The sequence below is a fragment of the Muscardinus avellanarius genome (genome assembly GCF_963383645.1).
Source record: "Muscardinus avellanarius genome assembly, chromosome: 19".
NCBI classification, from domain to species: Eukaryota; Metazoa; Chordata; class Mammalia; order Rodentia; family Gliridae; genus Muscardinus; species Muscardinus avellanarius.
In genome coordinates this window covers 29,872,273-29,888,030 of record NC_137805.1, presented here as the reverse complement: position 1 = coordinate 29,888,030, position 15,758 = coordinate 29,872,273, and the positions used below count along the sequence as shown (strand labels likewise).

The following is a 15,758-nucleotide window of genomic DNA, read 5'->3' as shown; positions in this document are numbered from 1 at the left end:
GGATTCTGCAGGGAACCAGGAAGCTGGGGTTTGGGGCCTCACCCTCCCCTGATAAGCTCTGTTGTCTTGAGGAAGTCTGCCAACCACACCGTGTGACTCAGCTTCCCCATCTGCACAGTGGGGGAGGGGAGGCAGCTGGCCACTTGCGAGGTCCCTCCAGGGCTGTCAGACCACGATGCCAGGGTCATTCTGTAGTCTCTCAGACAAGACACTACAGAGGGCCTCCCTCTTTATTTATTATTTATTTAATTTTTGAACTAGAGATTGAACTCAGAGGCATTCTACCTCCAAACTGTACTCCTAGACCTTTTATTTTTTATTCTTTGCTTTGAGACACGATCTTGCTAGGTTGCTGAGAATCTCACTAAATTGATGAGGCTGGCCTCGAGCCTGTGCTCCTCCTGTCTCCGCCTCCCAAGACCTGGGATTATAAGCGTGTGCCACCGTGCCAGCAGGGTTCTCCCTCTTGGACTCCATGGGCAGCAAACTGAGCTCCCAGAGGGCACCCGGAGGGCGGCTGGCATTTTCTGAGCATCTATTACGCACAGGACATTTCAGGTCCTTCATCTCCTTTTGCTGTGGAATTGCCACCCATGTAAGAGATGGGGAAACCGAGCTCCAAGGTGCATCGAGAGAGGCTGATCCAGCCCTTGGCCGAGGCTGCTGGGTGTGCCAACCTCCAGCCTGCCAAGCGGGAGCCACGCAAGAGGCTCCTGGCTTCAAGAACGACGTCTGATGGTGGGAAAGCCAGGACCCAGGTTAACTTAGAAACATTTCTTTTCTTGCGGTACTGGGGATGGAACCCAGGGGCACTCTACCCCCAAGCCGCACCTCCAGCCCTATTTTTATTCCTTATTTTGAAACAGGTCTCACTGAGTTGCGAAGGGCCTCACTAAGTAGCCGAGGCTGTCCTGGAACCGAGATCCTCCTGTCTCAGCCTCCCAAATGCTGGGATGACGAGCGTGCGCCACCGCGCCCGGCTGAATACTCATTTCTGGGTGGCCACTTTCAAAAGTATCCGAACAGCGTGAACCACGATATGTTTCCATCTGAAAGTCTGATCTTACACCCACAGGGGCCCGAGATCGGTCAATGCTGAGCTCTCTGAAAACGAGACCATTTTCTCCACTTGAGAGAAAAGCCTCTCTCTGTCTTTGGAGGAGAGCTTGTGCGCAGGCCAGCTGAGCTGTGAGATGGGCTCCAGCCCAGGGGCCACGACACCGAGGCTGTGAGTCACCAGGGGCAAAGGTCCCCGGCGCCTTAGTCACGCCAGCCCAGCCTGGAGTCTGACATTTCCCAGAGGGGACCCAGAGAGGGATGCCCGGGAAGCCAAACCCAGGGAGAAACAGGTGGGGCAGGAGCGGTCAGCTGGAAGCGGTTCCCAATCCCCCCACGATGCTAACTCATGGGAAAATCCTGACTTAGCAAAAAAAATTTTTTTTAATTATATTTTAAGCATAGGCATTTCTATTTATTAAACAAAGCCCCAAATACAACCTTTGGGAACCTCCAAGTAATAAAGCGAATGAGTCATCAGAGGACACAGTGACTCAGGGGGGAAGAGGGAATTCCACCGCCCACGCCTCCTTTTTAAAAAAAAAAATTAAAAAAAATCAATTTGCCCTTTCGACAGGTGACAGGCGCTTCTCCCATCAGGACCGCGCCAAGAAAACCGTCCAGCAAAACAGAAATCCTCTTCAAACGATTTCAGTTGCAAAGCTGAGTAATCCCTGGTAGGCCCGTTTCCAGCCGACGCCCCCGCGGAATGAGAGGCGGAGCTCCCTGGCAGGGCCAGGGGAGCCTGCACCAGGACTCCCCAGCTGGAGCATTCCATAACCCTGTGTCACGAAGAGGAACCTTCCAAAACATTGGAGCCCGCCCAGGCCCGAGAGTCGCTCGGAGCCATGGCAACCCGGCTTCCGCTGCCACGCCGTCTTTATTTTGGCGCCCTTAGATTTTTTCCTGTTTTGCAATGTTTTGCTGGGACCCCCGACTCCGCCTGAGGCCCAGGGCCCAGGGTTCCCAGCTGAAGTTGGGGACAGCCCGAACTTTCCCCCGCCTGACCTCTGCCTGGGAGGTGACGCTTTATTTTATTTTATTTTTACCGTTTCAGAGAACACATAAATGGCTTTTCAGCAATTACCAAGAACGGTAAGTAGAGAAGGTCCTGATCGTTCTGTTGGCTTCTCTCTGCCCAAAGAAAACACTCTGGGGTTGGGATAAAGGCCGGCTGAGATTCCAGCTCCGGGCGGACGCTGCAGGCTGACCCCAGGTCCCTGGCCGGACCGCTCCGAGCCTCACCTGCCTTGGGTAGTAAGACGGGGAGCGGCTGCGTGTCCTCGAGGCTCGGCTGACGAGACGGGGTGTTCATTCATTTACGGTGATACGTGTAGGCGCTGTCCTGGGTGCTAAGGAGATGGGCACATACGAGACCCTGCCCTCAAGAAACTCAGAGCCCAGGGCAGAGACTGGCCAACAGGCCAGCCGGCAACAGGCATTACAAATAAGGCGCCTGGGTGCGGGGAGGCGGGACAGCTGGAGAACTGTGGCCAAGGAGCGCTCTGAAAGGAGCGACCTCTCACCTGAGAACCAGCAGGAGGCAGATTAGGAAAGAGAGGCTGGGAAGAGCCTTCGAGAGCAAACGGCAAAAGCAAAGGCCTTGCAGGGCACCGTGGCGCACGTGTCCATCCTGGGGAGGCTGAGACAGGAGGGTCGCAGGTTGCAGGCCAGCCTCCGCAAGTAGTGAGACTCCCATCAACCGAGTGAGACCCTGTTTCCAAATAAAAATTAAACATAGCTGGGGGTGCAGCTCGGAGGTCCAATCCCTCCTGTTTCTGGGGCTCCATTCCTTAAAATAAAATATAATGCCGGGCGTGGTGGCGCACGCTTGTAATCCCCGCGCTTGGGAGGCGGAGACAGGAGGATCGCGCAGGTTCGAAGCCAGCCGCGCGCGCTGGCTTAGGAGACCCTGTTTCCAAATAAAAATATAAAAAAATAGGTCTGGGAGTGTAGCCCGGAGGTAGAAGGGCTTCCAGGAACCCCAGTACCACCAAAAAAAAAAATAAAATAAATAATAAAATAAAATATAAAACTATGGGATATGCACACAGTGGAACGCTATTCAGCCATAAAGAAGAACACAATTATGTCCTTTGCAGGGAAATGGATGGAACCGGAGGACATCATGTTAAGAGACTAGTGAGTCACAAAAGTTAAAGTCCGGATGTCCTCCCTCATAAGCGGGAGCTCAGGAGAAGCTGGGACAGAGGGGGGACTCCAGACAGGAGAAACCTTAGTGGAGCCGAGGAGTGGGCTTAGCTGAGGAGTTGGGGCGAGACATGATGCCCGGACACAGACTCATCGGAGCCGATCTCTGCGCTTGGGAATGGGAGAGGGAGAGGGGGTGGGCGGGAACCAGGGCAGGCACAGCGAGGGTGTGCATGTGAGCCTCTACCACCAAACTGCATCAGGATGCACGATTATGATGCACCAATAAAAATAAATAAGGAAGACCTATAAGGTAAAAAAAATTAAAACGGCTGGGGTTGTAGCTCGGAGGTAGAATGCCCCTGGGTGCAATCTCCAGTGCCACCAAAGAAAAGACATGCAAACAGCAAAAGCTGAGGTCCCGGGGCAGAGCCGGACCCGGGGCATCTTAAGGCAGAGGAGAACCCATAGCATCGCCGCAGCCCCACAAAGGGAAGAGACAGGCAGGAGGCTCTCCCAGGTTCTTGCAAGTCATGCAAATCATTAAAAATAGGCATAAAAATAATAAAATCATCATTCTTATTACAGCTGCTATAAATAAGATGCCATTTTCCAAAACACCGGCCCTTCTGACTGCAGCCCCGCGCCGTCCTCTCCTGTTTTTCTATCTTTCCCATCTGTCATCTTGCTGGAGTGGAAACTGCCAATCCCATTTTAGTCCTCTGCTATAAAAAGAACCCTGGGGCGGGTGGTGCCGATGACCAAACCAACTCCGGGCTAAGATTAGCCCCGAGCTGTCACCTTTTCTTAATGTAAGAAACAGCTGGGATTCCCCTGCCTTCAACCTCTGCAGCCCGCCCGCCCGCAGGCCTCGGCCAAAGTGTCCATGGAGATGGGCAACCGGATACGTTTTGGAAAACAGAGGTTGAGTAACAGGGATTCCCCCTGCAGTGCGCTGGGCAGGGAGGGGAGCCCGGGGTCGGAAGAGCAGGCCCGGCGCCCTGAGAGCTGAACTCAAGGGCCCTCTGCAGAGCGCAGAGCCGGCGCTTCTTAGGGGCGCAGGGGGTCTCTGCTTGCCTCCTGCCCTCACTCCAGGACTGCATTCACCCGGATTCTCTCTCTCTAAGTGGGTCCCCTTGTGCCAGCTCACCCAAGCAGGATTCTGGGGTCTCTGCCTCCCCTTCTCACGGGCCTGAAGAAAACCCACACCGAGAAGGGACGAAGAAGGCAGGTGCAGTGGCACACACCTGTCATCTCAGTACTGGGGAGGCTCAGATAGAAGGATCGCAGGTTCAAGGCCAGCCTCAATAACTTAGACTATGTATCAAAATAAAGAATAAAATAGGGCTGGGGTGTAGCTTGGAGGTAGAACACCCCTGAATTAAATCCTCAATACCAAAAGGAGGAGGAGGAGGAGAAAAAGGAGGAGAAGGAGAAAAAGGAGGAGGAGATAAAGGAGGAGAAGGAGGAGAAAAAGGAGGAGGAGGAGGAGGAGGAGGAGGAAGAGAAGGGAAGGAAGAGAAGAGGAAGAGGAGGAGGAGGAGGTGGAGAAGGAGGAGGAAGAGAAGGGAAGGAGGAAGAGGAGGAGGAGGAGGAGGAGGAGGAGGAGGAGCGATGATAAACACCCAGAGTGGCTCTCAACTCTGAAAGGCCGAGTGTCGGTAGCAGCCATGGCGGCCGTGGCCGTCTCCGGGGCCATGCCCCTCAGCTGGCCCGGTGCCCGCAGAGCTAGCCAAGCTCAGGGAGATGAGGCTTCGCTCCCAGGTAATGCACAGGCACCACCCACCCAGGCCTGGCCTCCCGCTGTGTGACGCGCCCACAGCCCCAGCCACCAGCTGGAAGCTTGCAGGTGGCAGGGCCAGCACAGAACCTGCCACCCATGCCCCCGGCTGCCTTCAGGGCCTCCAGGATCCCTGCTCTGCCACACATGGCCCCTCCCGCTGGCCCTGGCCGCGCTGCAGGGTCAGCAGCGCAGGTATGAGTCCCCCTCAAGGGCTGGGCGCCATGCCACGCTGGGTAAGCCGCTGCACCTCTCTGAGCCCACTTTCTCCTTTGGCATATCTGTGATAGACTGATCTGGGGATGAGAAGACAGGACGGGCCCTACACCTGGGCACAGTGACGGCGCTCCCGTGGCGAACCCCCACACCTTTTGTTCTTCCACAGCCAGGGATAATGAGCTGTCCTAGCCGACAGCTCCCAGGGCAACATCCAGCCGGGGTCTGTGGCTTCGTCCAGACCACATGGCCGCCCTGCCCACCGACCTCCCGCCTTCTCAGAAGTGAGACCGCGCTTCGTCCAGGAAGGCCGGTGGGCACATCAGACTCAGCACTTCCATTTCCCAAAGGGACCGCAGCCCTGCCAGCCTCGGCTCCACCCAAACCACCTCTCAACAGCTCGGCTCCTGTGGTGCTGCCTCTGGATCGACAGCACCTGCCCCGCCACACACCGGAGGTCAACAAAGCTTCACACCCCGGGTTGCTGAGAAACGCTAAGTGGGGAGGGAGCCATTTCTGAGACGCTAAGTACGGGGGAGGGAGCCATTTCTGAGACGCTAAGTACGGGGGAGGGCGCCATTTCTGAGACGCTAAGTACGGGGGAGGGCGCCGTTTCTGGGACAGGATGCAAGTACCACTGGTGTGGTAGATGCTCCAGTGCGCAGGTTTCTGGAAGATAATTTAGCAATACGTACTTCAAGCCCTCCAAATGATCCTCTGAAACTCCATGCCAGGAATGAACTCTGAGCAAAGAACACTAACAGACACAGAGATTCACGCATATGAAGGTTAATCGTAACAACGACTACCCCAAACTCTACTGCTAGGAAATGATCCTAAATAAACCGAGCCGGGCGAGGTGGTGCATGCTTGTAATCCCAGCATGCGGGAGGCTGAGACGGGAGGATCGCGGTTCGCGGACAGCCTCAGTACTTAGTGAGGCCCTCCGCAACTCAGTGAGACCTGGTTTCAAAATAAAAAATAAAAAAAATAGGGCAGGGGTGTAGCTCGGAGGTCGAATGCCCCTGGGTTCCATCCCCAGACCCACAAACAAAATAAATAAATAAAATAAAATAAAAATAAACCACAACAAAATGTACGTAGAAATCCATACACTGAAGATTAATCTAAAAAGGATATGAATATTAAGTACAGCACTACTTAGAATAAAAATAGAAGTAGTCAGTGTTTACTAGTTTTATGATATCCCTGATACTGTTATAATTACTTGGTATATATTAATTTGCTTAAGTTTTTTGATGACCCTCTGCGGTAAGAACTCTTGTTATTATCATTCTATACATGAATAAACGGAATTACAGAGGTTAGACCTTCTAGGACAGTCAGCAGCTGAACCCAGGATATTCAAGGCCAGAGCACATGTGCTTAATCAATCACTATGCTCTTTGGCTTCTCTCCTTAGTAATTAAAAAAAAAACTTAAAAAAATTATTTATGTGCTATAGGGTCAAGGATGGGGGAAATTTCAGCACCCATTAAGACAACTAAGAACCATTAGAATATATCATGGCACACGGTGGTAGTGAGCTCACAGCTACTGACAACAGTGAGCAGGGTATAAAACTCCATCAGTGAGAGTCAAAGGGCAGGGTATAAAACTCCATCAGTGAGAGTCAAAGGGCAGGGTATAAAACTCCATCAGTGAGAGTCAAAGGGCAGGGTGTAAAACTCCACCCAACAGGACCCGGTGTTACGTAGGAGGAAAATGTGGTCACCTCTGCGTGGCTCCAGAGGAGAGAAAGAGCTCAAAAGCCACTGACCTGTGGTCTTCTCAGTAAACACGACCTTGGACTCCGCTGTGAAGTTCTGCCCGGTGAGGATCATCTGCTGGCCGCCGTAGACCAGGCAGCTATCGATGTCCTGCCTTTCCACCATGGGCAGCTCGTGGGCAGACCTCTGGGCTGAGGGAGAAAGAACAGGGGTCAGCATGGGAGGGCCAGGCACCTGCTCCCGAGAGCCAGCCGAGTACCCGGGGCCAGCCCTGCCTGCCTCCGTCACCCATGTCACCACCGCAGAGACCCAGCACCCACAGCAATGGCTCCAACAGGCGCTTTGCTCGTGTCAAAGCACCGGGAGTGATCAAAGCCATCATCCCATCACAAATTCAGGGACAGATGCAGGAGAAATCCACGCCTGTTTCCTTCTAAGGGATGCACTGGCCTCTCCAATCCAGCTTTCCTCTGCCCACGAGCACGCTCTCCTCCTACCCTGGTCAGCCCGAACTTGGAACTCGGTCTGTTCCTGAAGTACCTGGGGCATTCACTTTAGAATTTATCTGCGATTCTTTTGTACTTGGGGATTGAATCCAGGAACATTCTATCTCCAAATTATATACCCAGCCCTTTCTAATTTTTATTTTGAAACAAGGTCTCACTAAGTTGCTGAGACAGGCCTCAAACCTGCCATCTTCCTGTCTCAGCCTCCCAAGGACCGGGATTACAGGCGTGCGCCACCGTGTCTGACTTTTTTTTTTTTTTTTGGGTGGTACTGGGGTTCCTGGAAGCCCTTCTACCTCCGGGCTACACTCCCAGACCTATTTTATATTTTTGAAACAGGGTCTCTTACACCAGCACGGCTGGCTTTGAACCTGTGCGATCCTCCTGTCTCCACCTCCCAAGCGCGGGGATTACAAGCGTGCGCCACCACGCCCGGCATAGTGTCTGACTTTTATCTGTGACTCTTAACATGGTCTGTTAGACATGCAGGATATGCACCCCCCCCCCATGGACCTCATTTCCTCTCTTTCTTTCTTTCTTTCTTTTTGTGGTACTAGGGGTGGAACCCAGGGGCTTTTCTACTCCCGGGCTATACTCCCAGACCTATTTTCTATTTTATTTGGAAACAAAGTCTCGCTAAGTTGCTGAGAGCCTCACTAAGTAGCTGAGGCTGGCTTTGAACCTGTCAATCTTCCTGTCTCCGCCTCCCAAGCTCTGGGATCACGCCCGGCTGTGGACCTCATTTTTTTTTTTTTGGTGGTACTGGGGATGGAACCCTTCTACCTCCGGGCTACACTCCCAGACCTATTTTTATATTTTATTTGGAAACAGGGTCTCTTAAGCCAGCAAGGCTGGCTTTGAACCTGTCAATCCTCCTGTCTCCGCCTCCTGAGCGCAGGGATCACGCCCGGCTGTGGGCCTCATTTCCTAAAGCTCTGCCTGGGCCACTCCTCCCACCACACTTCCAGAACATTCTCGGCCTTTCAAGGACGCCCCTGCTTCTGAGCACTTGGCCTCTCTGGCACTGTCTCGCTGAGGCTGCACGCTCCTCCGTCACTGCCCCCAGGTCCTGCTCAGAGTCCTCTCCCCTGAGAGGCTCCAGGGACCCCGCCTGCCCCTGCACCCCACTCTGCCGGCTCTGCTGGTTCCCTTCAGGGAGCTTGTCCGTTTCAAACACACACTTGTGGATTTTCTCACTTCTTCTTCCTCCGCTTCTTCTTCTTCTTCTCCTTCTTCTTCTTCTGTGCTGGGGATTAAACCCGGGGGTATTCCAACTACGAGCTACATCGCCAGCCCTTTTTATTTTATTTTATTTTTTTATTTTGAAACAGGGTCTTGCTAAGTTGCTGAGTCTGGTCTCGAACCTGCACGATCCTCCTGTTTCAGCCTCCCAAAGACTGGGCTATCCCTTCCTCCACTAGAAGGTCAGCAGCAGGGGCTCTGGTTGGGCTAGAAGCCCAGGCCGGCACTTCACGGGCAGACAGTGGGTAGAAAGACGGATGGGAACAGATGTAGATGAAGACTTCTCTAGAAGCGTCCAGTTATCTACGTCCACGAAGAAGGAACGGAACCGAGGAGGCCTGCTCAAGCACCGAACGAGACTCATGCTCCAGCGCGCCCCGGGGCCTTCTGAACAGGAGCGACAGTGAATCCCACCTACCCAGATACAAAGCCGAAGCTGAGCGAGGTTGGGTCGCCATGCGGCCCATGGCGAGGCTCCGACCTGGCCCTCCCCAGGCAGGTGTGCCCGTCCACAGAGCCCCGCCTCTCAGCCCCCCACCCCCGCCACAGCAGCGAGACAGCGCCCTCTCGGGCTGCTCCTCTGGATAGGTAGGAAGCAGGCGGTGATGTGGCCAGCGTGCTCTGCCTGGCCCGCCTTCTCGGCGTGGCCGGCGGCACCCTCCCCCTGGGTGTCAGCCCGAGCTCCTGGCCGTCCTCCCAGAGTTCAGAGCACCAGGCACCCGGCCAGCCACTTCCATGCCAGGCCCATGGACCTCCCCATCCGGGAGCCGGGCAGCAGCCCCGTGAGGCCCAAACTTAACCCTTCCCTCCTAGCGGGCCCGGGGTCCGCGGCCGAGCATCCCCTCCTGCCAGCCCCAGGGCGCCGCGGCCACTCTGGCGGAGCAATGGGCTTGCACCTGGCCAGGCCTCAGGAGTCCACAGTGCACCCGCCAGGGGCTTCCAGAAGCTTCTCCCTGAAAGCAGAACCCAGCTACCCGCAGCAGCCCCCTGCGCCTCTCCGTGCCTGGCTCCCCGTTCCCAGAGACCAGCCTGCCAGCGCGTATTAAAAGGCCCCTCGGCAGAAGCTGCTAATTCCTCCCACATGGCCGGGTTATTAATCCTTTCTTTCAATACTGGCGTTCTGTGATGGCTTCCTAATTGAGCTGCCACAGACGGAGATTTATTAGCAGTAAAAACAGTGGCGTGGGTCCCCGGGTTTAAGACTTGCCTTTGATGAAGCCGGGGGGCTGCCGGGGCCTTTGGCACCGGGGCTGGGTGGGGAGGCGGTGAGAGCCACCCCTCCTGGTTTCCAGGTGGAAAACCTGAGTCATCACTACTGGGCAGCCCAGCCAAGGGCCGGCCGCCAGCAGGGCCGGGGGCCGGGCCGGGCCGGGCCGGGCCGGGCAGGGTGTGAGGCGAGCCCCGGAGCCGCTCTGCTCCGTGAATCACCGCGCTGTGGGGAGCGGGACATGTCCAGGGCCGGGACAGCCTTGCCGCTTCTCGCCACGATGGATCAGAGCCTCCAGCAAGCCACTGACCGGCCATGGCCAGTTCTACATCTCCCGCCTCTCGGGGAAGGGAAAGTTATTATTATTATTATTATTATTTTGAAGATTTAAAGAAGTCTGTTAAAAGATAGAAATACAGAGAATAGGTACAGCTCCATACCAGACTGGCATGGAGGGGTGACTCGAATGAATACACCCAGGGAAAGTTATTTTAAGGAAAATTTAGCGAGATAGATAGCTGGGTGTGGTGTCACAAGAACAAGCAGTTCTTGGGAGGCTGAGACAGGAGGATCGCAGGTCGAAGGCCAGCCTCAGCAACTCAGCAAGACCCTGTTTCAAAACGAAAATTTTAAAAAGGGCCAACGGTATAGCTCAGAGGTAAAATGCCCCTGGGTTTATTTTCAAATACTAATACTACTACTACTAATAATAATAACTATTATATAATAATATTGTTAATATGCTATTAATAAATTAATAACTATTATATAATAATTATCATAGAAATAAGTAAAAGAAAATAACGAGACTCTTAGACTAACTTTTGATAAGCCTCCAGGCCCCTCCCAGACCTGCTGCACTCAGGCTTGTGGTCCTGCAGAGAGTCCCAGGGAACTCCCTGGATACCCCGGCTGCTTCCACGGCAAAGCTCCCAACCTCAGCCCCGCCACCAGGAAGAGAGAGCAGCTCTGCCGTGAGCCATCCTGTGCACCGCAGGGTGGCTTCTATTTGTGTGTGTGTGTGTGTGTGTGTGTGTGTGTGTGTGTGTGTGTGTGTGATACTGGGGATGGAACCCAGGGCCCTTCTACCTCAGTGCTATACCATCAGACCTATTTTTTTTTTAATATTTTATTTGGAAACAGGGTCTCACTAAGTTGCTGAGAGCCTCTCTAAGCGGCTGAGGCTGCCTTTGAACCTGCGATCCTCCTGTCTCGGCCTCCCAAGTACTGGGATGACAAGCGTGTGCCACCACGCCCGGCTCTATTTTGCTTTTTATGGCACTAGGGAACCAGAAGCATTCTACCTCTAAGCTACACCCCCAGCCCGATTTTATTTATTTTATTTTATTTTGCAGCAGGGTCTCACTAAGTTGCAGAGGGCCCTGCTAAGTTGCTGAGGGTGACCTTGAACCTGCGATCCTTCTGTCTCAGCCACCCACTTATTGAGATTACAGGTGTGGTGTACACCACTAAGCCCAGCTTGCAGGGTATTTTGTAGCATGCCTGGTTTCTATCCATCGCTGCTAGGAGCACCCCACCTCCCAGTGTGGCAACCACAAAAAGACATGAGTGGATGTTCCTTGGGGAGGAGGGGCACAAAATCATCCCTGGTTGAGGATGATAGTTTCAGAGATTCTGACTTAAATTGTCTGAAGATAGTACCCCAGCACAGAGTGTTTTAAAAAAGAAAAAAGTAATAGCTGGGCAGTGCTTGTAATCCCTGCACTTGGGAGGCGTAGGATCACACAGGTTCGAAGCCAGCCTCAGCTACTTAGTGAGGCTCTCGGCAACTTAGTCAGACCCTGCTTCCAAAACGTATTAAAAAAAATATATAGGTCTGGTGCCAGGCGTGGTGGCGCACGCTTGTAATCCCCACGCTTGGGAGGCGGAGACAGGAGGATCGTGCAGGTTCGAAGCCAGCCGTGCTGGCTTAAGAGACCCTGTTTTAAAATAAAAAGTCTGGGAGTGTAGCCCAGAAGTAGAAGGGTTTCCAGGAACCCCAGTACCACCACCACCCCCACACACACACAAATAGGTCTGGGAGTATAGCCAGGAGGTAGAAAAGCCCGTGGGTTCCACCCCCAAGTACCACCAAAAATAAATAAATAAAAAGAAAAAATAAACTGGGCATGGTCGCATGGTGGTACATGCTTATAATCCCAGTACTTGGGAGGCTGAGATAGGAGGATCACAGGTTGAGGACAGCCTCGGCAGCCTAGTCAGACTCTCAGCAACCTAGCGAGATCCTGTTTCAAAACAACAATTAAAAGGCACTGGGGTATCACTCAAAGATACAATGCCCCTGTGCTCAATTCCTACTACTACAAGAAATAAAAAAGCCTGCAGCCAGTTTGGTCTGTAGTGCCATCTCTACAAAGCTCTGGGAGATCGCAGGAGAATATATGCGGGGTCAGGAAGGCATGGTTCTGAGTCCCGCGCTGCCGCTGCCCGCTGTGGGCCCTGGGCAAGTCACTCCACCTCTCTGAGCCGCAGGTGCACCCGTGTAAACGCCTAACGGCACCTGCTGCCACGGGTGTGCTTCACAAGAGGCCAGTGTGTCAACACGCCTTGCTAACATTTCTGATAGCAACCCTGATGTCCGGACATCAGGGAAACAGGGAAGGTGGTCGGATCATACAGAATCTATGCCGCCACAGAAAGGAACGTAGTTCCTTCGTTATAAAAGAGCCCAGTCACGAAATGCTCAAGACTGGATGGCCCGCTCAGTCACGCAGAGACAGAGATGGGGGGTGGTTACCAGGGTAACGGTAGTGACTGGTAAGAGGGCCCAGGAATTCTTTTTACAGCAACAGAAAAGTTCCGGAGCAACACCCCACATCGTGAACACACCTAGTGCCGCCATATTGCACTTTCGTTTTCCTTTTTGAAACAGGGTCTCACTAAGTTGCAGAGGGCCTCGCTCCGGCTGAGGCTGGTCCTCCAATCTCAGCCTCCCACGTCCTGGGATTACAGAGGTGAGCGGCCACGCCCGGCTTCAATTACACTTTAAGAAGGTTCAAGTGCTAAATTTGGTGTCATGTGTATTTTGACTTAATAAAAGATCTGATAGAAGACAGAAGCGTTCGGCCTGTGCTTAGCCCCTGCCAGGACTCCAGGAACCATAGACTGTGGCTCCATTAACCACGTGGCCAGGAAGTCCCTCAGGGGGGCGGGCTCCGGGCCGCGGGTGCGGTCTGCGGTGAGATGTCTCACCAAGCCTGGGTGACAGCCCACCGGACAATCCACTGCTCGCGCAGCTCTCAGGCTATGGCCGGTGGCGCAGGTGTTTAAGAAAAATGCTGACACCCAAGCCATGCCCCAGCCCTGTGCTGAGCTCCCCACAGGGCCTTTGGATTATTTGCATTGTAACAATCAATCAATCAATCTCTCTCTCTCTCTCTCTCTCTGTCTGTCTCTCTCTCTCTGTCTCTCTCGTGATACTGGGGATGGAACCCAGGGGCATTCTACCTCCAAGCTACACCTCAGCCCTATTTTTTTTATTCTTCATTTGGAAACAGGGTCTCACTGAGTTGCGGAGGGCCTCGCTAAGTAGCTGAGGCTGTCTGCGAACCGCGATCCTCCTGTCTTGGCCTCCCAGATGCCGGGATGACAAGCGTGCGCCGGGCCCATTATGACAGTCTTTCCAGGTGACTTGCCACAGAAGAGCCCTTCCAAAGGGAAGGCCGGCTGCCTGCGGTCTGGGGACTCCTGGGGCAGCCCCCGCAGTCCTCAGGGAGCTGGGTGGTGAAGCATCCAATCCAACTGCAAACAGGACCCACTGCCCCCGGGGCCGCCGCTGGCCGATGCGAGCTCTCACCGCCTATGGCTGCTAACTGGGGTGCGCCCAGGGCCTAAGGGAGGGCTCTCAGGAAGCCCACTGGGCTTCCGGTTTGTACCCAAGGCCCTTCCTGTTTTGCTTTTCATTTATTTGGTGATTCCAGATTTTTCAAACTCCAGCCTGCAGTTTCCTAACCCAATCAGGGCCTGGGTTTAAAGCCGTCCTCTCAGGCTGGGGCCCGCGTGAGGAGGTGACCCCGCTCCTGCCTGGGCTTTGGGGTGCCCCCGGCAGAGCGGCTTTCTGTTTTTGCTGCTCTCCGGCCTCTGGTTTCTGTTATAAAGTGGCTCGGGCTCCTGTGTTTTACGAGTCCAGAATCCACCAGTGCCGGTGGCTCCGCCAGCCTGGTGTTTATTCTCACCAGCAGTAGAGCAGTCCTGGGGCGGAGCAGCCAACAGTGCAGAGGCCCCAGGATGGAGCCTCGCGCCAGCCCAGCCCCGGCTTCCAGGCGGCCTGTGTGTGCTTGGAAATGGGATGTTACTGCTGTCATAGGGCTGGGTGGCCAAGAATGACTGTCTACCCTACCCTAGGGTCCCATAAGGAAGGTAGGAGAGGTGGGCCGGGAAGAATTCCTTCTGCAGAGGGATGGGTTCTGCTAACGCAAAACAATTCCTGCCAAAGAAAGTAACCAAGGCCACATCACAGACTTGTTTGTTTGTTTGTATTATAAAATACACACCCTTAGCCAGGCTTAGTGGTATATGCCTGTTACTTCGGAGGCTGAGACAGGAGGATCACAGGTTCGAGGCCAGCCTCAGCAGCTTAGCAAGATCCTGTCTCAAAATAAATAAATAGATAAAAAGGAGCCAGGCGTGGTGGCGCACACTTGTAATCCCAGCATTCGGGAGGCTGAGACTGGAGGATCGCAGTTCGCGGACAGCCTCAGCTACTTAGTGAGGCCCTCTGCAACTCATTGAGACCCGGTTTCAAAATAATAAAAATAGGAGCCGGGCGTGGTGGCGCACGCTTGTAATCCCTGCACTTGGGAGGCGGAGACAGGAGGATCGCGCAGGTTCAAAGCCAGCCGCGCTGGCGTAAGGGATCCTATTTCCAAATTTAAAAAAATTATATAAAATAGGTCTGGGAGTGTAGCCCGGAGACAGAAGGGCTTCCAAGAACCCCAGTACCACCCAAAAAAAAAATAATAATCATAATCATAAAAATAGGGGCAGGGGGTGTAGCTCGGAGGTCAAATGCCCCTGGGTTCCAACCCCAGACCTTCTAAATAAATAAATAAATAAATAATAAATTAAAAGGGCTGAGGGTATCACTCAGAGGTAGAGTACTTCTAGGTCCAATCTCCAGTATCAAAATAAATAAAATTAATTAGTTAATTATATAGATATAAACAAAACCCGCACACTGGCAGCAGGGCAGGGACGCTGTGGCGGCGTGCCACTTCACAGCCAGCTCGGTGACAGACCAGCGTGGGAGTCCAGGGGCCACTCCATCTCTGCATCTTCAGAATGGACAAGCGCCAGCTCCACAGGGCTCCTTCGCGATTCAACAAGCTGACGCGACGGGAGCATGTGGCTTCTTGCCGGGGGCCCCCGAGAATGTCTGTTGCACTGACTTTGACTCTTCGTCTTGTGAGACCACAAACCAAGAATCATCGGTCTCCCAGAGTAGGGACAGGCCTTGGGGCTCATGCAAAGTGTGACAGGCAGGCAGGATCTGGACCTGGACCTGGGATTCCTCCTCCCTGAATAGCGCCTGAAGAAGAACCCTGAGCGGCCACCAGCCAGCACGGGCCAGAGGGCCCTCCCCTCCCGTGGCCATCGTCTGGCCTGAGCACTGGCCACCCCAGCCACACCCTTCTTGTCTCTGCATCAGGCCCTGTCCTTGGCTGAAGGCCAGGTCTGACCCAGAACACAGAGCTGACTTAGGCCCCAGCTGGGAGGGCCGCAAGCAAAGCCAGCAAATGGCCCCTCTGCAACCTAGGGAGACTCTGTCTCAAAACAGGGGTGTAACTGAGAGGTAGAATGCTCCTGGGTTCAATGCCCTGGCAAAGGAAGGAAGGGAAGAAGGGAGGGAA

The 15,758-nt window shown here is 53.9% G+C and overlaps 1 protein-coding gene across 4 annotated transcripts in view; it reads right to left on the bottom strand.

Moving 5' to 3' along the window:
• Positions 1-15,758, bottom strand: part of NFATC2 (nuclear factor of activated T cells 2) — a gene marked incomplete at both ends in the record, with an annotated part of 137,956 nt that overhangs the window by 38,203 nt on the left and 83,995 nt on the right. For all 4 annotated transcript variants that reach the window (XM_080716864.1, XM_080716865.1, XM_080716862.1 and 1 more), the window contains one exon: positions 6,984-7,124. In XM_080716864.1, coding sequence (XP_080572990.1) covers positions 6,984-7,124 — 141 coding nt within the window. The remainder of the gene's footprint in view (positions 1-6,983; positions 7,125-15,758) is intronic.